Raw genomic sequence first — 22,264 nt, forward strand, 5'->3', positions numbered from 1 at the left:
AAGAGGAAAACTCTATCGGCGTATAGAGATAAGCCCGACTGGTGTGAAGCGCTTTGGAATATGCTTGTTTAGCCCCAGTAAACCCTTCGCATTGCCTGCAGACTGGACTCTGGACTGTTATTTGAGGCAAACTCTGTCTGGGAACTGAGAAGGAGGAGGGAGCTGGACCCCCACCAACACCTCCCTTTATAACGTTTAGCTCAGTGGTTAGTGCTCTCACCCAGGGCCTGGGTTCATTTCCTTCCTCTGCCTGCCGTGGAAAAGGGATTTGAACGTGGGTCTCCCACCTCCCCAGACAGTGCCCTGACCACTGGCCTATGGGGTATTCTTGGGCCAGGGCTGCTCAATTGCTTCTGTTGACACAGTTCCATGGTGCATACATAATTAAATATGCCTTGGGGCACAGGGATTGGAACCCAGGTCCCATATCCTGGGTGAGTGCTCTGACCCCTGGGCTAAAAGCTCTAAGGGGAGACAGTAACAACCCCTCGCCACACACACACACACACGTTTTTTGCAGGAAAGGGCTTAGGCACCTAACTCCAGGAAAGGGCTCACAGCCGAGAACCCAAAGTAGAGATGAGTGCTCTCTCTGATCCACACCCACTCTTTGAGGGGTGGGGCTTAGGCAAGCCCCATCTCTGGCTAGCAGGCCCTGCTCCTGTGGATCCCATTCCTATGCACTTAACTCTCCCCATGCATTGTCTAGGGAGCCTCACTCACTAACTCTCCCCATGCATTGTCTAGGGAGCCTCACTGGGGGCTGTGGGTTCCACGAGGTAGCAAGATACCTAAAAGTTAGGCACTGCAACGCTGAGCATGGCAACCCCCAAGTCCCCTTTGTGAATAAAAAGGAGGTTGTTTGTGAGCAGAATTCTGTGCTAATGTAGATGGTCTCTGAGGTTTTCTCCTCACCCTTGGAAATGAAATAAGGCCTGCGAACAAACAGAAGACTTTCAAGTAGCTGCTTTTCACCTTCTCTATCTACAACCACCTGTCCTTAAACAGCAAGTTAATACCATTTCAGTGCTAAATTAAAAAAATATCATGGGCAATTCCAATTTTTTTTAAGCAAGGGAGCTGCCTCAGGAGGGCTGTTGTGGAGAAATGAAGGGGGCTACCTCAGTCGGACTGCTCCAGGGTGAGTATGGGAAGGTTACCTATAGAGTGATGTACACGGGGCTGCTTGTCGGGTAGTATAGAGATTGTATTGGAGGGTATATAAGGAGATGTTGGGGCAGGATGGGGGATTAAAAGGGGATGTATAATTGGTTGTTAGGGGTTGTATGGGGGCAATATAGCAGGCTATGGGGGTGGCATGGGGCTAGGGTGACCAGATGTTCTGATTTTATAGGGACAGTCCTGTTATTTGGGGCTTTTTCTTATATAGGTGCCAATTACCCCCCACCCCCGTCCCGATTTTTCACACTTGCTATCTGGTCACCCTACATGGGGCAGTATAAGGGGCTGCTCGGGGCAGTATGGGAATGCTTGAGGGCAAGATAAAGGGATGTATAGGGGTCTGTTGGGGGTGATATAGTGACAGTGTTGATAAAGGGGGCTCCTGGTGGTAGTAAAGGGGTTGCTTGGGGGCAGCACAGGGGGTGTACAGAGGTTCCTGGGGAACGGTAAAGGGGAGGATATGTGGGGGGGGGCTGCTGCGGGTAGTATAGTAGGGGTGTATAGGGGCTGCTGGGGGAAGGCATAGGAGATGTAGGGGGCTGCTGAGGGTGGCATAGTGCAGGTGTACAGGGGCTCTAGGGGCGGCTGGCAGGCGGTGAAGGGGATGCCTGGGGCCGGTGCAGGGGGCTGCTTCCCCTCCCTCTCCCGCAGGCCCCGGCCGTCACTTCCTGTGGAATTTTCCCGGGGATGGAGGGGGGGAGCGGGTATAAAAGCGACCGCGGGGCCGCCGGGAGCAGCAGCTGGAGCCCGAGCCACGTCCGAGTGCAGAGCCCCGCGCCCCTGGTGAGTGCTGCTGGGGGCCGGGCCGGGCGATGGGCGGGTCCGGGTCTCCGCGGGCGCTGTCCAGCTTCCCCAGCGTCTGCGAGCACCCGTGAGGGGGGGAGCCCTGCCCCCCGTCCTTCCCCCATCCCCCCAAACCACGAGCCCTGCACCCCCGGCTTGCCCGCATCACCCCCCAAACCTCCAGTCCTGCACCCTCGACCCCCTCCCAGCTAGCCCTGCACTCCTGGCTTGCCCCATCCCCGCACCCCTGTCCTCCCGCAACCACCCCCAACCCAACACTCCAGTCCTGCCCCCAGCCTCCCCGTCCTGCACCCCCATTCTGTCCCCATCACTCCAACCCCCCCCAGCCCTGCACCCGGTACCCCCGGCCTGCCCCACATCATCCCCCCCACCCCCAGCCCTGCCTCCCCCTGGCTGCAGCCTGTCTCCCCCTCACCCTCCTGGATCCCCCTCCACCCAGCCGCAGCCTGTCTCGCTCTCACCCCGCTCGGCCCCATCTCCAGCTGCAGCCTGTCATCTCCTTAGGCCCCACCAGACTCAGCCTGTTGTCCCCTGACCCCCATTGGCCCCACTCAGCCAGCTTGGTCCCCCTTAGCAGCAGCCTATTGCTCCTTCAGCCACAGCCTATTCTCCCGTCCCCACTCCTTACCCCCTTCCTCACACCCTCAGGCACGGCATGTTCCCCCCAAGTGATCTTAGCTGCAGTAACCCAATAACTGCGTGGGGCCTTTGCCCCCACGTCCCTCAATGTCTTTGTGCCAAGTTATTCCTCACCCCGGTCTCTGAAGGGTTTTATCTAGGCCCCCAACTACGTTCCCTTGGGAACGCCTCCTCCCAGCTCTCCACCAAAATTGTCAGCGCTGCAAAACTGTTCTCTGCATCTTCAGAACTGAAGAAGGCATTACAGGTTTTGCCCATTTCGCAGGGGGAAAATTTGCTTCTTTGGCCACTTTCCCTGCTCTGCCCCAGGCACAAACACCAAACTGCACCTAAACCGACCCAAACTGAAATCTACACGGAAACCCTCGGCTGTCCTAGCGACATCGCTCAGCGCTCTGACAAACTTCAGTCCTGGTCAATGGAGGTGGTCGATCTCACCCTCACTGCAGGTGCAGCTGGGTGGATGGAAGAATTCTTCCACTGATCGATCTACCGCGTCTGGAGTGGGTGGGTTTATGGCAGCGCTGGGAAAACCTGGAGTGTCTACACGCCACCAGTGTAGCGGCGGGGCTGGGGCTGTGCATTTGTAGCGTAAACATACCTGCGGTCTCAGTGCACCAGTGTCTTCCCACTTCTGCAGCTCCAGCCCCTTGGACCGGCCCCGTTGTGGAAGGCAGTAAACCCCGGTCCAACCACTTCTCCCGCTATCTCCAGCGCTCCTCCCACCCCACTAATCCAGTGTGTTTTGCAAAACATTCTGTCCTGTGAATTAGCCCCACCCTGTTCCATGACTCAGGGCATTTATGAGAAGGGGATTGGTTATAAAATAAAGAAGTGCGTCAAGCTAGTGTTTTCGGCACAGGGCTGGGAGCAAAGAAACACTTAATTCGAACCCTGGCTCTGCCATTGATTTGGGTAAGTCACTTCTCTGTGCCTCGGTTTCCCATCCTTAAAAGCGGTAACATGCCTGGATGCCTGAGGACGGTGGGGGTGTTGTGAGGATGCGTCTGTGTTTGTGGACAGTGCTTGAATGCAATAGGGGCAAACATGGGCGGCGGGTGGAGCCACCCTTGGGGAGGCGAGCCCCGAGTCCCCCCCGCCGTTCCCCGGAGGCCCGGGCCAGCCGAAGCCCCCCGCCCGGAGCTGCCCCGGGCCAGCCGCGCCTCCCCTCCCCTCCCCTCCGCAGAGCCCAAGCGGCTGCGGGGAAAAGCCTCCCGCTGCGTCCGAAGCAGCTTTGCTATGCCCTATGCAGGTTCCGGGGCGGCCGAGGGGGCGGTATGTTTTACTCAGCTTCCGGGGTCCATCCGTAAGTCGCTGGAGTCCAGGGAGATGACCCGGGAAGCTGAATAGCACATCCCGCCCCCTCGGCCACCCCGGAACCTGCATGGGGCATAACACAGCGACCGCTTCCCCCGCCGGAGCCGCCCCGGGCCTGTTCTACCCCCGCCCCCGGGTCAGGCGTGACTCCGCGCGGCGTTAGCAGCATCAGGACCGGCAGATCCTACGTCCGTGCCAAGCTCTCTGCCTGGAAGCTGGCCGGCAAATCCAGGGCCAGATTCTCCTCCCCGTCACCTAATTTTACACCAGTATCGCGCCGGTAGCTTTGGTGCCGTTCCCTTGATTTACACGAGGGGCAATGGGAGGAGAACCGGGCCCAGGGGCCCCCATGGTCACCGGGCCTGGGCTGCCGGCAACGCTCGCTCCTCGCCTCTAATCTCCTTTAGCCTTGGAACGGCTTTGGGCTGCTTTGTCTGCAGCAGATATTCGTAGCCCGGATTATCCAATTTATCATGAGACCGTCTGGTGGGGCCAGCTACAGCTGCCTGCGGCACTTGCTCATTGTTTTCCATGGGGGGAGCCTTCCCGGAGGAAACCTTGTGGTTTTCTTCTGATCTCAGCCCGCAGATTGAGCAGTGGAAGAATGTCCGGGCCCGTGAGGAGTTTAGAGAAGATGGGCACAGTTGAACAGCCAAGCTCCTCCCTTCCCTTCCAGGGGTAGGGACTGACCGGAGAGTGCTCATGCTGTCGAGGCCAAAGTGCAATAAACCGAGCGCTGTCTGAGTGATTTGCAAACTGATCACTTTGGTCCCTTACAGTCACGGGCCTTTTTCCTCCTGGTTCCGTTGCCATGGGCACTGGATTTGCTAGGTGTCTCTTGCAAAGGAAGTGGTGCTCCTGTGATGGATTAAGCTGCTCAAAGGGAGTTAGTGGCTAAAAATCTACACCCCCCCCCCCCCATAAAAACCGGCATGCTCATGTTCTGAGGGTTAGAAGGAGCACTTGCGAGTTTTTTACCTGACAAGGTCTGGTGCGGAGGGGGTGTGTGTGTGTGTGTGTGTGTGTGTGTGTGTGTGTGTGTGTGTAACAAGAAGAATAGCCGAGAGGGTGGCTCCAAAGTTTTCTCTGAACTACACCAACCTTCTGAGCGCCCTTCCATCCCCAAACTCCAGCTCAGACCTTCCCTTTCCCTCTAAACTTTTGAAAAGCTGTCACATGTGAATGTTAGGGGAGGACAGATTGCACCCCTTCTCCACACCACTTTTCCAGATCCATGTGTATGGAGATTTTAGCCGCCTGCAGCAAGTTCCCCCTTTCTCATTGCCCCTGTCCCTGCTGTCTCCCCTGCATCCGCTGCCTTCACTGGCCCCCCACCCATCCCTCCCTTGCTCCTGGCCCCCACTGCCTCCCTAGCCCCCCTCATCCCCTCCATTGCCCCTGGCTCCTGCTGCCTTCACTGGCCCCCCACCCATCCCCCCCATTGCTCCTGGCCCCCATTGCCTCCCCTGCTCCCACCCCCATCGCTCCTGGCTCCCACTGACCCCCCCCCCAGTCCCGCCCCCATCCCCCGATCACCCCAGCCTCTGCTGCCTCCTCATCCATCCTCCCGATCCCCGCTGTTCCCCCGGGCTCCCCACCCATCCTTCTTGGTCCCTGCTGCCTCCCTGGGCTCCCCATCACCCTTGGGCCCTGCTGCCTCCCCCGGATTTTCCCAGTCTCCCTTCTCTGGCCTCACAGCCCCGCACTACTCCTTGCCTCTTGACTACCACCCCCAGTGCCCTGGACAGTCAAGGCCAAGCCTGGTAGGATCCATCTGCTATTGTCCCTCAATTCACTCATCCTTGCACTTCCCTGTCTTCATGCTCTAGAATGATAACATTGCACTTCCGAAACCTCAGAGCAGTCTCTGATGAACCCTGGGATTTCAGAAATGCAATGCACTGCGAGGTGGAAATACCAGGGAAGTCTCTGACTGCAGGGAAGTGTAACTGGATCCAGCAGAGGGTAAACTTTTCTTCAGGCTTAAACCTTGTTTTTTGAACAGGGCCTTATAGCAAAATCACTTTTAGTTCATCTCTGCCACTTAATTAACATATAGAGACAGTAAGAGTAACAGTTTCCTTAAAGGTTTTCTCTGTAAGAGGGAAGGGGTGTTCCCCCCCCTCTCCTTTTAACAGTGTGTTTCTAAGCTTAGTAAATTGTCTTTCAAATCTCAGGGATTCTCTTGTATAAGCAAGTTTGGTCTTGAAATTGCACAAGCACTAATCTTCCTTTCAGAGTACAGTAATTACCATAATACCCTGTGGCATTGTCCCCGGATCAGTCCTAGGAAGTTTCATTCTGAGCCTAGTGCAGGCTGGGTTAGGAATTCTGCTCCCACTGAATATCAGTGGGAATTAAACCCCCAACTCATCTAGGCTCCTTGGAAGACCCAGCCTGCGAGTTTAGTCACTGCCATGTGGATGCTCACGTCCTGCAGCAATGACCAATAAAGCTCAAACGCATGCACAGAATCTCAGCGCTTTGATTTCAGGTAGTTCCAGAACCAAATGCTCCTACCCCAAAGCACAGCGGTGGGGGCTTTCACAGGAGGAAAGCAAGCAATCTATTTGCTAGTTGAGCCTGCTTTTGTCAGCTGATCTGGAGTCTAGCATTGTTTATTTAACAGTATGAAGCAAGCTTTGTCCTAGTGGTAATGAGTGTTGTGCAAGTAAGCAGAAATGCTTAGCTGTATAGTTCCAAAGGATATGCCCATCTCTGGCGTGTAGCTTTTGTACTTCCGGCCACGAGGGAAGTTTGGGTATTTGGTACAACGGCACTTCTTGAAGGTGTTTTTTGTTTTGCTTTGGTAAAAGTCACACACAAAGTGGGTGTATTTAGATGCTGGCAGAGCCTTCCCCAGTTAATTGGCCTTTTATAATATCCATTTGGTAATTGAGATGAACAATTTGGGCAATGATAACTAGATGCTGTGCGCATGATCTAACCTCTCTATAAATGTTTTTATTAGTCTTCAGTAGTAGAAGAGTGCAGTATCCCATAATAATTCAGCAAAGATGTGGATGGTGTCGCCCCCTTCTGGTGAGTACTTCTTAAAACTTTGAGCATGTCTTACTTCTTTCTGCACACTGATCTACTGACCCAGCTCTATTTTCACTGAAAACACAAACAAACAAACAAACCAGCATCCATACAACTTGGGAACCAGAGAGGAAGCATGGAGCAAATGTTCCATTTATCATGAAAGGATGTTTAGATGCCAGAGGTGTGTTAGTGTATAGATTAGGGCGGGGGTAGAAAAGAAGATTTCATTTTAGACCAGAAACCACAAAGAGACAACAACCACCAAGCTTGTCCAGTAGTTCTTGCAGCTGGTTGGAAAATGGGGGGAATTTGTGAACGTTTTTGTACGCCCTCTGCTCATCACTTGTTTTGGGGTTAGAATTTCAAAACTTTTCATCCACTTCTGGTCATTCTTGGCAAATTGTGTTGCCCTTCTTAATGGGACCCTTTTTCTGGCTTTGATTACAGTTTGAGCTGAGGGAAGGAGTTGCAGTCTGGTAACTCTGCAGGATTTCAGGCTACAACTCCACAGATCCTGGGATTGTGGCCTAGGCAGACAGTGGTCCCTGGGCTCCCCATTCCCCCTCTGCCAACGCCCGATCCTTCAGAAGCCATTCTGTCACTGGCTCTGCACCTCCCACACATGTTCAGCCCATACTGTCCTAGACGAGGAATTGGAGGTGAAGGGGAAGCTGGAGTTCTTCTCAGAATCCACCAGCTTAACGTGGAGCATCTGGTCCCAGCACATCCCATTGCACTCCGCAGAGCCCCAGCCCTGTGAATGCTTGTGAAGGGACTGTTTATAGAGGAAAGGAGCACAGAGCAGAGTCAAGCAGGGTGCAGTTCCACACCCTTTCTTCCTGCCTGTTCCTGGTGACTTTAGTTCCCCCTTTCCCCCCGGCCGAAGTATAAGGGTACAGCCAGCCCTTGGGCTGAAATGTGGCCTACCAGGCTTAGCCACATAAAGAACTACACAACATGTAGATGTAAGATTTAATAATTACTTGTGATTAACAGTCCACTGGCTTTTGAGGTTTTTTACTCTGGTACAACTGAGACAAGGTGTAAAAAGATGAATTCAGCCAAAAGTCATTCCCCTTCTTTTCAGTACTTCATGGAAAAAATAAAACGTGATCTCTTATTAATGGTGGTAGCATCCAAAGGCTCCTGTCATCCCAAGAGCCAGAGACTTCATTGCACTGAATGTACAAACCTATAGGAAGACATGGTCTCTGCCTCAAAGAGCTTAAAATATTAAACATAATCATTTAACACTCGGGCCAGCCTGGCCTGCTGGGGTCGCAGTGTCATTTTAACGTGTGTGTGTGTGTGTGTGTGTGTGTGTGTGTTAAAATACCCCCCCCCCCCCCCCCCACACACACACACAAGTGCAATGTAAGTGTTGGTTTGACAAGGAACAAAGCCTGGAGATTGAAAGTTAAGCCTGACACTGTTCTTGAACTTGGGGCCCAATCCATTTCCTGTTGGAATCCAGAGTCTTTCCATGGAATTTAACGGCTCTTGGATCAGGGCCTTTTCTGTCTCAGTTTGTGATAGGCTGACCAAGGAGCCAAATAATTACATCCTGCGATGGATGGGTGCATGCGAATCTCATTGAAGTCATTGGGAGCTGTGCACACGCATCCAAAGGCAGAATTTGGTCTGTAATTTTTAACATTAATGTGTGTGATTCTGTGATGTCCATAAAATTCCTTCCTTGATATTGCTGGAGGTTTGTTTGTTTGTTGTTCTTTTAACATAGGTTTGAGTGTTCTCTTTCCTCCTCCCATGTCTGTGTTCTAGAAGGTTTTTCACACAGCCATTCCTGGGCATGATCCATCTTTACTTCTGAACTTTAACAGTCTGATTTTAATGAACTGATTTTTAATGATCGCGTAACTACTAGTTACCAAACAACTCCCCCACTACAGTTACCTTCCAAGATCGCAGTTCCCTATGCCGTAATATGCTGCCCTCCACATAATGAGGAAACAGTCGGAAAACACAGGTTCTGAATTAGCATATCTCCAGCTCCCCTAAAACACAGTCTGTGGCCAAGGGAGCATTTTTACTTAGAAATCCTCTCCTGAATGGGCCCTACAGTATCAGGATTGTGTGATGTTGCTAGTTTTTAAATGTCTCTGACTATTTTCTTTTTTTCACATTCACTCCACTGGAGGTATACAAATAGAGAGGCTGCCGTGTGCTTCTTATGAGAGAATCTAGCTGGCTCATGTGATAACTGCTTCTCTCCTACTATCCTTTTTTCCTCTGCTAGCCTAAAGCAGACTGCAGTCAGCTTGAACTAGCAATTGTGTACTCCTGTGCAGTTGGTAAGGGTTGAGTTCAGTCTGCTTTGAACTACAGAGGTGATTGCATTGGGAAACGGGAATTGGATCCTATTTTAAATACTTCCCTCTCACAGCCAAGGAATACATTTGATGTAGCTGAGTCATGCAAAAACACTGTCTTTAAGGTTTGAATAGAGAGGGGTTTAAATTTCTTTAAAAAATGTAATTCCAGTTTTGCTTGATTGCAGAATGACTGAAACTGGATTTGGAGCATGAGATTAGCATTCACAGCCTCTCAGTGCAGCAGTTTCTCCATTGGGTTAAGATACCAGCATCAGGTTATACCTGCCTTCTGAAATTAATCCTGGGTGAAATTCCCCCCCACACTGCGGCAGGATTACATGAGAGCAATACATCCGTGCTGTACTGGCCTGTGTGCCTGGGATGTAATTTTGAAATGTGTCCTGAACCATTCTTGTGACCTTGAGCCCAGACTGGGTTCTCTCTGGTAGTGATGTCAATCAGGGCAAACTCCACTTGAAGTCGATGGCATTATGGTGGTGTAAAACCAGGATAAGTGAGATCAGAATCAGGCCTTGGGTGTCTCCCCAGTCTCAATAGGTCTAATTATACCCATCTATTTGACAGTGTCACAGAATCTGTCCTGTGCCACAGAAGTGCATTTCGTTTTTTGAAAAGTCCTAGCCCCTGTGTTTGCCAGATAATCTTCTAAGTGTGAACTGAGCCTACATCAATGCAGAATTGTCTTGCTGATTATGCAGCCAGCCAGGAACAACATCTGAGAGATGGTGACTAGCCCCATTCATGTCAGTGGCGTGTTGGCTATAAATGGCTGATGATGAAAATTCAAATGCTCTTGCTGTTAACTCTTTCACTCTAGCAAGTGAATTCAGCTAATATGTTCAGCCCATGCCTGCCTAGTTGCCAAAACCTCAGCTTCTCCCTGACATCTTCTGCACTGCTGTTGAGTTGCCAATACACAGTGCATTGCAAATATTGTGGGAGTGTAAAACAAATTCATTTTAATGTAGATATAAATAATGCAGGAGCTATCATCGTGATTGTGTGAAGCATTTTCATATGTAAATAAAAAAAAGCCTTTAAAAGAAACCACAACATTTTCCTGAAGCTGCTTCAGAATTTCTACTTTTCGGCACTGGTGTCCCAGAGAAATCAGAGGACCTTGCTATAGAATGTAGAGGAATATACAGTCTCTTAATTGTGTCCCATTCACATCAGCATGAACAACGGCGTTAGCAGAGATAGTGTTTAAATCCTGTGGGACTGATTCTGATTGCACTTAAAGTGGTGAAAAGCGAGTGTAATGCCATTAACTTCATTGGTGTTACTGTTGAGTAACACTAGTTTATGTGCGTGAGAAGTTTAGTGTTTTACACCCATTTGCATAGGTGTAAATGACTGCGCAAGATGTAAGACTGTGAAGAGGCAGGTCCTTGGGGATGATCATGCAGGCAGAGAATGAAAATTAGGCTGTTGTCTCCTTGCCACTGTATTATTGGAGAACAGAGGTGCGACATGTCTCGTTTAATTGTGGCTGGAAATTGATAACTTGCATTGTAAGCAGCACCTTCCATGCTTTTGTGAACAGGTGAGAGAGGGGGAAGCACGTTCATATTTTAAAGGTAACTTTGCTGAAAGGCTTTTGCTTGGTAGACTGAGCTAATTGAAGTCATACCAAACTAGTTATAGTGAGACTAAGGGGAATTTTACTGCAAATCTGTCCTTTAAAAGGACACTGAGGTTTTTTAAGTCCCATTTTTCTTCTTGCTGCTTAATCACCCTTTGGGAGCTTGATACTGAAATTCCCATATCAGAATTATGTTCTCTGAAACTTGCATGCATGGCTGCTGGGTGACTTGCATGGGTTTTTTCTTATCTGAGAAAATAGCATATAAGTATGGAGCTGTTAATGAATTATGTAGGTTTTTGCAAATATAGGTTAGCTCTTTGGATCTACAACCTTGAGGCTGTCCCTTTTAATGGGATTAACTGAAGGGAGATGTATTGATCATAGCATCTAAGCATGCTGGCTTGTCTGAGTTTAGCTCTCCAAATTGGTGGGAGGAGTTACTTTAATTTAGTCTGACAACAGTTTTTAGGAGTTCTTAGATTCAGCCTTTGCATCAACCCATGCCAGCTGTCATAAAGCTCTTATGCTACCATAAAAAAAGCTCATGTTTTGAAATCTAGATGACTCTTTTCAAGTATAAGGTGGTGATTAAGAATATGGTAGGTCCCTAACGTGCAGGATGGCCCTTCTGGGTTGGTAGCACAAACAGTTGCTTCATTGGAGACAAAAATATCATTTCACCACTTAATCTTCATAGGAGTCTACTGCAGCAACATTATTCCAAGAAGCAAAATCTCCTTCCACTTACCTATGAGACACATTTCCCCTATTCCTTTGCAAGTCACTCAGATTCCCTCTTACCTAGTGGAGAATTGTCACTGCCCGTATAAAATTTGAGTGAAGCGGACAAATAAGGGATGTGTGTGTCACCTTAACAGGCATACTTTGTGTCTGAACCTGTAAGAGAGGTAGGTCACCAGTCATTCATAGACTATAAAACTACCACCTGCGGGGCCAGGATCTCAGCTGGTGCAAATTGGCACAAAGTCATTGGAGCTACACCTGTATACATCACCTGAGAATCTGGGCCACAATGGCTTCCTGGCAGTTGAAACTGCATGCTCTTAGAATTGACTTTGAATTTGTCTCCCCTGCTCAATGGCACCACTTTGAGCATGCCCAGCAGGGACACTGGAAAACCTTCTAGAGCCTTCCCTGCTCTCCTCTTCCTTTGCAGGGTTTCCCCTAAGTTCTAAGGAGGGGTTGGTGACATCATTTTCTGCACCAACTCCTTCCATTCATCTCTGTTCCGTAAAGCCTTTGCTCCCCTCTTAACCAGCTCTAAACTAACTCCACAGGGAGCCACTTACGCTCTGTTGGACATTTGGGGTTGCATATTCAGACATCTGGGAACTTGTCCACACCTTTACCTAAAATCTTGGGGGAAACCCTGCATTCTCTCTTGTCACTTCCTTTTCAATATGCCAATGTGTAAATTATGAGCAATAACTATATTCATTTCAGCCAGAAGAGTGCCTCCTGCTAGATTTACATTGAATTTGAATACGATCTAAACCTATCCTAGAACTATTTTATTGTTTTAAACATCTTTCTGACTCTTCCACTGTGGATCATCTGAACTTGGCCATCTTGTTTTCAGTTTATACGAAGAGGCATATTTGCTCTCTGTCTAGCTGTCCCTGCAGGAAGCCACAAAAAGCAACAATTTTTAAAGCCACGTTAAAACATGTCACAATTAAAATAAGCCAGCCATACAAGAAGCCCACTTGCATAGTACTGTGTGTACTGTGCACAAAGAACCCCCGCTCCCTTTTTCAGACACTTTCTTGGCACCAATGAGTGTTAGCTGGATGGAGAAAGACAGAATTTTTCTTCAGATTCACTAGGGTTTCCCTGAGCATTTTCAATATCATTTTGCTGATCTAGCATTTTGGTTTTTTTAATTCAAGATTGGAAACTCAGAGAAAGGAATACTTGAAGTGGGAATTTCCACAAGAAGATTTTCTCTGTAGAAGGGTAGAGGTTAGGCAATGTGTTGTTTGCAACCCGGATGACTTAGTGAGGATTTGCCTTGATCTTTCTTGGGACAATTCATCTATAATGAGCTCATTGGCTTGGACAGCTCACGTTGGAAATGCTCCAAGAAACAGAGGCATTATCATATCTCTAGCAATGGTGTTCTGTATTCAGAAATACAGGAGCCCAAAGTTCCCTCTAAGCTGCGTGGCCGCACAGCAAGCTATAAAGGGCCGCACAGGTGCACAGCCACAGAGGCCTGGAGAGGAGCGAGGTGGGGGGAGGGGAGCAAGTTGGGGCGTGCAGGGCTGCCATGGGCCTCTCCCCTGGCCCCGGAGCTGCTGTCAGCAGGGAGAGGCACCGTGACCTCTCCCCCAGAGCCCCGGGGCAGCCTGCACCCCAAACTCCTCATCCCTGGCCCCACCCAGAGCCCACACCCCCAGCTGGAGCCCTCACCCCCACACCCCAACCCTCTGCCCCAGCCCTGAGCCCCCTTCTGCACCCCAAATCCCCCATCTCTGGCCCTTCCCCAGAGTCTGCACCCCCCAGCCAGAGCCCTTGCCCCCCTGCACCCCAATGCCTTGCCCCAGCCCCGAGACCCCTCCCACACTCCAAACCCCTCGGCCCCAACCCCACCACACATCACCTCCATATTGGTGCACATAACAAAATTCATTCCGCACATGGATATAAAAAATTAAAGGGAAGTTGCAGGAGCCCAGCCTGCTTTAGCCTACGCTGAGAACTCCTATTGACCTCCACAGGAGAGGCCCATGTGCATCCAAAGGCAGAATGTGGCCCATATGGCATGAGGACCTGATCCGGCCCCCATTGGAAAGACTCATTGACTTCAATGGGAGCTGGATTGTGCCTTAAATGCGGGGAGGCTAGACTGCCTCACACCACGCCAGACACACTGAGCCTGATCCTCCTGTCACACTGGGGAAACATTGCTGAAGCCAATGGAGTCTCATTGATGTGATAGGAGAATCCGGCCCTGTGGACATGGGAGTGGGATGTTGATAGTTAACACTCATTGGTTGAATGTTTTAACCTCCTTCCCCCAAGTAATCACAGTTGATGCAAGTGTACACAGGTTATTGTGAAAGACACTGCTCAAAAGTGGAACAAACTTGCCTTACTGGAGGCCAGTGGATAAACCCTTTTTTACAACAGAAAGGTAAAGAAATGCCAATTTCATACTTGATTATTTTTTTTTTTTAAACCCTTTGAGCACCCTCTCTCCATGTTCTGTTACTGCTGATGCTAGCAGCCGGCCATTGTGATGCCAAAAGCATCGTTGGGTATCAAGATTCTAATCTTTTTGTTGCTGCTTTTCTCTGTTTTCACTGATTGTTAAAATCCAAGATTTCTGCTGGGGAGGATTCCTGTCTGCAGCAACTCTGAGGTGGTTAGTAACCCCACAGTTCATATGGGGCCAGGAGTATTCATTAACTCGACAGGGCTCTTCAGAAGAACTAAGTTTTAACTCTCAGGGGATGGGCTGATATTTAACTTGAAAGAAAATCATGGGAGAAGGAATAAAACATTATTTTCAAAAATACACTTCTGTGGGCCATATCCGTCAGCCCTTATTCCGACAATTGAAGTTAATGGACTGGATTCGGATCTCATTTCGCCTGATGTAAATCCAAAATGTCAAGTAATCCTGTCAGAGTTACTCTGGATCTACACCAGCAAAACTGAGAGAGAATCCAATCAAAGGGGAGTTTGGAGTAAGGATTTAGCTTATTTAAACTAAACGTCTGTCCCTATTTTGTGACATGGCTGCAAGAAGTTAACATAAGTCTATGGGCCTGATTCTCCTCTCACTTTCATCCGTTTTACAGCACTGTAACTTGACTTCAGTGGAGTTACTTTTGGTTTTTGCTCTTACTTACACCAGAATGACTAACGAGGGACACTACTGCAGTCAGTGGACGTTAGACTTGTATGCATCTGGTGTGAGATGAGAATCAGGTCCTATAACTTAAGGGCCCAGTCCGGTTCCATTAAAGTCAGTGGCAAAACTTGTATTGACCTCCATGGGAGCAGGGAAATGGGAGGGGAGGAAGAGGACAAATAATTTTAAAACTTACACTGTGGAGTCCATTCTCTGTCACGCTGTCGAGAACTTCATTGGCATAATGCATGTGCGCAAGGTCTGTCTCCTACGTCTAGTGAATTATCAGTTTTGATGGCTGCTTTGTTGGATAACAACTACCAAGAATATCTATCTAAGCATCTTGAAATTCACCAGGCAGCCCTCAAGGCTACTCACTTGTGATCTGGCTGAAGACCATCAAGCTGGCTGCTATTGTGGCGCTGAGGAATATATCCTGCTATTTTTTCCTGACATTTCTTTCCAGATGTTGTGGGCTGAAGGAGGGTCAGTGGTGACAGTTCTGAGGCTACTTTAATAAGCCTGGATTTTCATCGATGTCACCGTACGGGCTTATAATAGGTTCAGAGTTCTTTATTTAATGCCCTGACTTAATTAGTCCCCCTACAACTATGGAGTGATGCAAAGAATTAATCTATGTAACAACGCTGCTCAGCCCTCCTTTTAAAGACTCATCTCCTGAATGCCCTAATTTTGGTTTAGGATATTCTGTTTTCTCAAACTTATCTTGTAAGAATGAGGTTATAAAGAGTGAAAGTCATCTCAGTGCAGAGGGCCTAAACAAGGCCCCTAGTTATGGGGCTAGTGGTGTTCTAAAGCTTATACAGGCCCCCTTGGGATTGGGGTGACATTCATCCCAAGAGTTAATCAGGTTTAGTGTGCAAAGGCTGGATTCTTCAGGGCTTTCTTCTACAAAGCTTCATTAAAGTCAATTTCAGCCTTGCCTGAGTAGGGAATGCAAGTGAGTGTAAGTGAATGGAGACATCTGACATGGTGGATTTCATTTATACCCACTTTGCCCGGGTGTGAAGGACTGCACAGGGCATGATTCTCATCTCATCTATGCTGGTGTAATTCCACTGACATTAGTGGAGTTACTCTGGAGTTACACCAGTGTGAGTGAGGGGGAAATCAGGCCCGTCTGTCTTTGATAGGTTTCCATTAACACTCAGTCAAGACCCTGTTGTATGCTCCTTATAAAAATAACTGTTTCATAATCAATAAAACTTGAGCCAGTATCAGTGATAGAATAAAAAAACCCAGCAAGGAGCTGCCTGGCAGATTCAGTTCAGAGGTTCTGTTTCTTCTGAAGAAGCTCATAATGCGAGAGAACAGCTGTTGTACATCAAACCATGATAATGAAAAAAAATCCCAGCAGAGATCTTGGATGTTTTTAAATTTTGGACTTGTAACGGTATTGGCATCTAAGCAAAAGACACTTGCAAGGCTCATTCTGGGAATTTTCTAGCATGAGCTAGATCCACCTGTGTGTATGAACACAAAACACTTTCATGACATTTGCAATAATTTTTGACCTACCTCTCAACTGTGACAGAAAATCATAGAGATGGGGAAAGGTCCATTCGGTATGGGGGGAGAACAGTTGTCCCATCAGGGGTTGTTCCTTAAATATATTTCTTAAGTGTTTTGTTCAATTCAGCTGGAAAAGCTAAAGGAGTAAAACTGGATATCAGGGGTTAGATTTTTAAATTTAAGACTCTGTGAGGGTCTCTTGTTAAATGTTGCATTTGGCTGCTGAATTCCAACAAAAGCAACAAATAAAATGAGGCGGGTGGTGATTATTGAGGAGGGGAAGGGTTGTGTGTGAATGTTCAGTGTTCAATACATTAGGAATTCAAAAGCAGAGGGAATAGTACCTGATGATGAAATAATTTATAGGCAAAGAAGTCTTTTTTGTCTTTAAACATCACAGATGTGTTCCATTTGAGAGGTATAGTATGAATTGTGATGTCCACTTATTGCACCAAACTAAGGAGCTGTTAACTGGTGTTTTGGGATATGAATGAAGAGAGCTGTTCACTTAAAATACTATTTTAGCACATAAAACATGCACTATATTATGCCCATCTTGCAGTTGCGCCTCCAGAGTATGTTGCTAAATAGGATCTGGCTGGGTCAGTACCTGAATAGGACTCCTCCAAGGATCACCTGAGGTTCTTCTGCAAAATTACATAGGGAAGACAAAAATCTCACCTTGGGTAGACACCAAATCCAGCTAGGGCAAGCTCGAGATGTTTTGCAACTCTCCCTGCAACATGGCTGCACTGTCCTTGCAATAGAGAGGGAGAACAAGTTCCCTTCTAACTGATAGAGGAAACCAAGTCCCAGTGCTAAAGGTTCCTGCTGGAAAATATAGAATGCAGGTGAATTAACATAAAACAAAGCAAATGGGTACAAAGTGGAATGTGTGTAACCCGGGAAAACACTCTGCAGGCTGGAATGAATGGGTCTCCGAATAGAAGGCTCAGTCTGGCACTCTGGGTGATACTCACCCAGTACGGAGGGCTGCTTGCAAGGCACTGTGGTGTTCTTAAGTCCTCCATAAACCCTATTTTCAAGGGTTAAATGGGATTTAAATGGTACGTAGGCCCTTGCAAGTGGGCCTTCTGCCCGGGGCTGGGTTTCAGTTGCTGAAAACCCAGAACCTCCATTGTTTTCAATGGAATGCCCAATACATACAGGATCTGACACCAGGTCACTTGTAACATACAAAACTACATTCGTGCCTAGTACAAACCCATTAAAGTCAATGGTGTTACATAGGGATGGATTTTGCCCCAGAGAATAAAATGAGCGATTGAACAAAATGATTGAAATGGCTTCTTACCATTGGCTGTTTTCAGTTCCCATAGTTGCACAAAGGTGGACAATTGAGGGCAGGGGTGTTTTTTCTTTTGTTCCTGCCCTTCCCTCCCGGTTTTGTGTGTGTGTGTGTGGGGGGGGGGGGGTGTTGTACGTATAGGTGGCCTTCTATTCCTTTGATAAACCGTAATATTGGAGTCTTTAAATGACTGAGATGAAACGTTAAAGTGCAATTATAATATATTTTAAAATGTTATTTCTTCATTGCTGTTCCCAATCTCCAACCAGCAGTGCAATTAAAAAAACACTCGAGATAGAGAGACAAGACTCTTCCCTTGGTTGCATCTACTGAATTGTGTGGGAGTGCATGGGTGTAATCCTGTAAACAGCCTTATCCCTGCAGATATCATGAGCCAGTATCACCAGTACACTTTGCATCACCACAGCAGCCTAAAGGCGCTAAGTGGCTGCAAACTTGGTTTAAATGGTTGTTGAAGATGGGTTTATTGCTGCTTTAGAGCATCCAAAGTGAGGTGGCAAATTTGGTCCCAAATCTACAAACTTACTTCCCTCTCTTTCCATGGTGTCTGTAACCTTTGACATTACTCTTAGCTTGTGGTAAAAGAACACGACCTACAAAAATGGAACAGATGCTAAAAGAACCAATAGTCCAGCTGTTCAGCGTTCGATGGTTACAAAAGAATCTGTCTGTTCTTTAGATTTTTATTTCTTACAGAATATTTTTCAGCCAGTTCATTTGAAAAGTTGGATGTAATTGACTGCTCCCCACAAGCCCTGAGCACAGGAAACATTCCTGCATTTTTACCTTGGGAGATTTGTTAGTAGGAGTGGTCCGGCTGTTTTTTAAGCAGGTATCTCATTTCAGTGATTCATGAGCACTAATTTGACAATAGTTTGGTTTTAGTCAATAAAACATTTCAAATGCGCCCACTGATGTAAATGGTCCCTCTTCTAACAACCTTTTGCTGTGTTTTATGTTAATCTAAATGGGGTTGTTTGTAATGTGGGGTAAATAGACTTTGTAGTCCTCCAGGTGCATGTTTTATCTGCTCAAGTATTACGTTTAAGTGGACTAGTTCCCTCTGTTCCTCTGACTTTGCCTAGAATGGACACAGCTTTACAGTTTTGATGGGATGTTTAACAGTTATTTTAAAAACTAACTTGTGCTTTTGTACAAAGAGCGAACAAGTGAGCAGGTCACTGAAGTTTAAAAAGAATAAGCCTGACTGCAGATGGCACCTCCAAATGGGGGCCCAATGGCTGCCTCGTGGGAAATCTGTTTTCACAAGAGCAAGTGGTAGTGAACCGTTGATAACGATGTGTCTTACAAGATCCTGGCTTTTACTGTCTTGTCCCAGTATGAGCCTTGGGAGGGCTTGAAGGGAGGGCGGTAAAGCCGTATACACCAATCTGACTCGTTTCACATTGATGGCTTTTGCTCTGACATGCTGTTTTCTTTCAGATGAAGAATCTCATGAACTTGCCTGGCTTTGGAAACACGTCAAGGGCAGGGTGCAAAACACACTAGTAGGACATGACCCTTAACCTTTTCTCTAAAGAGTAGCCCTATAGGTATATAAGATAAATAGAGCTTAAAACGTGGGGTTGGTTTTATTGTAAGTTTGGTTTTTGGTTTTTTTTCCTAAGTAAAAATAATGTTTGTTTTAGTGGTTGGGTGTGGGGGAGTAAAGCAGAAACAACTTTAAGAATTTTCTGATAAGCTTTTTATAAAATGCATATTCAATTGTATAATTGTGGCACGTGGTTATAGAATGGGGTGAATGAAAGCTAATGGGGCAACTGGGCTGAACATCTGAAGAGTGAATTGCTTTCATTTGTGATGTTATCTTTGGCTGCGGTGGCCTAGAACTCCATTGATGTGTTGCCCCCCAATCTCTTGCAAAACTAACGTGCATAAACTCCCATCACTTTCGGCCAGCACAAGCCCTATGCTCCATTTAAACCCAGTTTTGATGACTTCAGTGGTGCGTAGGCTTTGTGCTAGCCCCCTGCACAGGAATGTCACCTCCTATGAAGTCTATAGAGGTAGCAATTCTTCTGGGCTACTACCTAAGATAACATCTTATTGTTGCAGTCTTTCCTCCCCTCCGTCACCTGCTATTCAGGGGAGGTGGGCTAAAGAGACCGAGGAAGGCAAAAGACATCCATCCCTATGAATACATACACGTGTGTGTATATATAAGAATGCAAAGGCTGCAAATGGCCAGATCATCGCAAGAGCTGAGTGAGTGAGGACATGCAGTGCCTAGTAATTAGGCAGGTGTGAAACTAAGGCTTGAAAGTGCATGAAAATACTCTGGGCAGCATGTATGGTTTTTAAAAAACACCACCTCTGGGAGCTAATCTCATGTTAATCGTCTCATGATGTGGGGCAGAAGGGCTACAGCCAGGCTGGCGTGTTAGCATTGACAGCTGTCAAAGGAAGCACCAAGATGAGTGCTGGCCCCTTTAATGGCAGAGGAACTGCTGGCTGTCTCAGGTCTCCCCACGAAGAACAACAGTTAGGTACTAATTTACACACCAATAGCAGGAAAACTCCCCTCTTTGTAAGGCTGTCCCAAAAGCAAACTTTTGAAGGAAGGATCTAAATATAGAGTATTGGAGTTGGGGGGCACTAGTCCTTGTCCCCCGTTCCACCACTTTTGCATCAACTCTTTAAAATCCAAACTGGGCTGCGATTGGTATTTAGCGTTTTATTGGCTTTACTTTTATTTAAGGAAAAAAACCTATAAGGCCAAGAAGCTCCTGTCCCCTTTTAACAGCAGTTCTGTGTCCCAGGACACATTGCAATAGGATCTCCATTAAAAACCTAGCTCCATGTTCACACAATAAAATTCGCCCTCTCTAAGACTCCCTCAGCTTGACCCTAGAACGGATTCACAGATACTTGGGGAATTTAACTATAGACTCAACGCTGATCCATTGGGCCTTCTCCTGTTCTTCAAGGATCTATGCTTAAATAATTTCCTCTTGGAAAGGCAGCGGCAAAGGTCTTCTCGTCCTGACTCTGTCTCCCCCTGCTGGGTTCCAGGTATATTTCACCACTTTAAGAAGCTGTTCCTGAGTGAGCAAGCAGGCCGAGCCCAGGCTCTGGAGTTTGTCCGCAAGAATGTCGCCAATGCCCTCTCTATGGCTAACCTGATCATGGGTCTGTCTTCCATCCTCTGCAGCCTAAATGGGTATGTCTGGGTCTGGGGCTTCACAGAGTGGTGTGGTTTCATGGGAGGGACTGCATAATTGGCAGGGGTGGAGGGAGGGACAGGGAATCCTCATTATAATCAATGGCAAAACTTCCATTTGCTCCACTGGGGGAAGAGTCAGGGCCACTAAGGCCATGTTTACATTTGAAAAGACTACAGGGGTGTGAATGGCGGAGCGCACCAAAGAGCTGCACACTAACTGCCCTATGTGGATGCTCCTGCTGCAAACCAAAAGGGACCTAGTGCACGTGAATCCAGTCATCTTTCCAACAGGACTGTGTTAATGTGAACTAGGAACCTTTTAGTTCACACCCACAATGTGCACAGGGGACAGCTAAAGCGCAGCTCTGGTGCGCTCTGCAGTTTGTACCCCCTTAGCTGCAGTGCAGTGCTGTGTAGACAAACCATTAGCTAACTAACACGTGCATTTCAAAACGTGACACTTTGCCCTCGTGTGGGCGTGGCCTAAGGTGACCGGGTTGCATTCCTCCCCTGACATCTCCAAGGTGACGGCTATCAGAGCTGGTGAGGGATGGCTGTTGCCTCAAGGAATTTCTGAGCTATGTCCTGCCATGATTTACACCCTCTGCTCCCTTGTGGACTTCAGTGGAATGCCTGGACTGTAACTCAGGATAAGAATTGGCCCATGTAGCATAAAATTTCTCTGCACTGCATTATCAGTGAGCTGCCAAGGTTCCTCCTCCAGGCTAAGTAAGCAACACTGTAGGTAGGAAAGAAAAGCGGCCTGATGAGGTAACAAAGCAGCGAAGGGATTGAAGAGAGTTAAACAGGCACAGGGGAATACATTCAAGGTTGTCTTCTGCCCATATGAGTAGGAGTTTCCATAAATTTCTGCAGGATGCCAAAAGGGCCTTTCTTTATACATTGTCCTGTAAGGATACCCAGCTAAAAATATTCCCTGGACTTTATCACTTGTTAATTTATATGGTGCATCTGGAATTGAATGCCCAGTCCTGCAGCCCTACTCCGATACCGCTCCTGTTGATATCACTGTAGGGATCTGCCTCCGTTCAGACTGCTAAATTGGGGTCTGAAATCTCATCGGGGCTTGTCAAACGGAATCATTTCTGCTCATAAAATAGAATAAAAAGAAAAGAGCTGGTCGTCCCAGACTTTTGTCCTCCAGGCAAACATTTGAAATAGTCTTTAATAGAACAACAAATAGCACTGCATGGCCCAGGAGTTATTTCCACATGGTATGGCTTGTGTGCTGTGTTTCGTTCAGGAGGAGGAATCACAGGGAGACATTTTCCAGGAGCAAAGCCAACCTGGCAGTCTAGTGTGTAGCTGCCACTACACAACCAGAGTTGGATGCTTGGTTACAGCTCAGTAAAAGGGCTGGTTTCTCATCAGTGTAAATTGGGGTAGC

The 22,264-nt window shown here is 47.7% G+C and overlaps 1 protein-coding gene across 3 annotated transcripts in view; it reads left to right on the forward strand.

Moving 5' to 3' along the window:
• The first annotated feature begins 3,420 nt into the window (after window positions 1-3,420).
• Window positions 3,421-22,264, forward strand: part of TMEM269 (transmembrane protein 269) — a 33,759-nt gene continuing 14,915 nt past the window's right edge. Inside the window, exons 1-4 of one of the 3 annotated variants that reach the window (XM_065421431.1) lie at window positions 3,526-3,540; window positions 6,914-6,984; window positions 19,116-19,225; window positions 20,706-20,853. In XM_065421431.1, the coding sequence (XP_065277503.1) occupies window positions 20,804-20,853 (50 nt within the window). In that variant the 5' untranslated portion in view covers window positions 3,526-3,540; window positions 6,914-6,984; window positions 19,116-19,225; window positions 20,706-20,803. Of the gene's footprint in view, window positions 3,541-6,913; window positions 6,985-19,115; window positions 19,226-20,705; window positions 20,854-22,264 lie in introns of all 3 variants that reach the window. The other 2 variants (XM_065421432.1, XM_065421430.1) reach the window with 2 other exon arrangements.

This window comes from Emys orbicularis, chromosome 22 (genome assembly GCF_028017835.1).
Source record: "Emys orbicularis isolate rEmyOrb1 chromosome 22, rEmyOrb1.hap1, whole genome shotgun sequence".
Taxonomy (NCBI): domain Eukaryota; kingdom Metazoa; phylum Chordata; order Testudines; family Emydidae; genus Emys; species Emys orbicularis.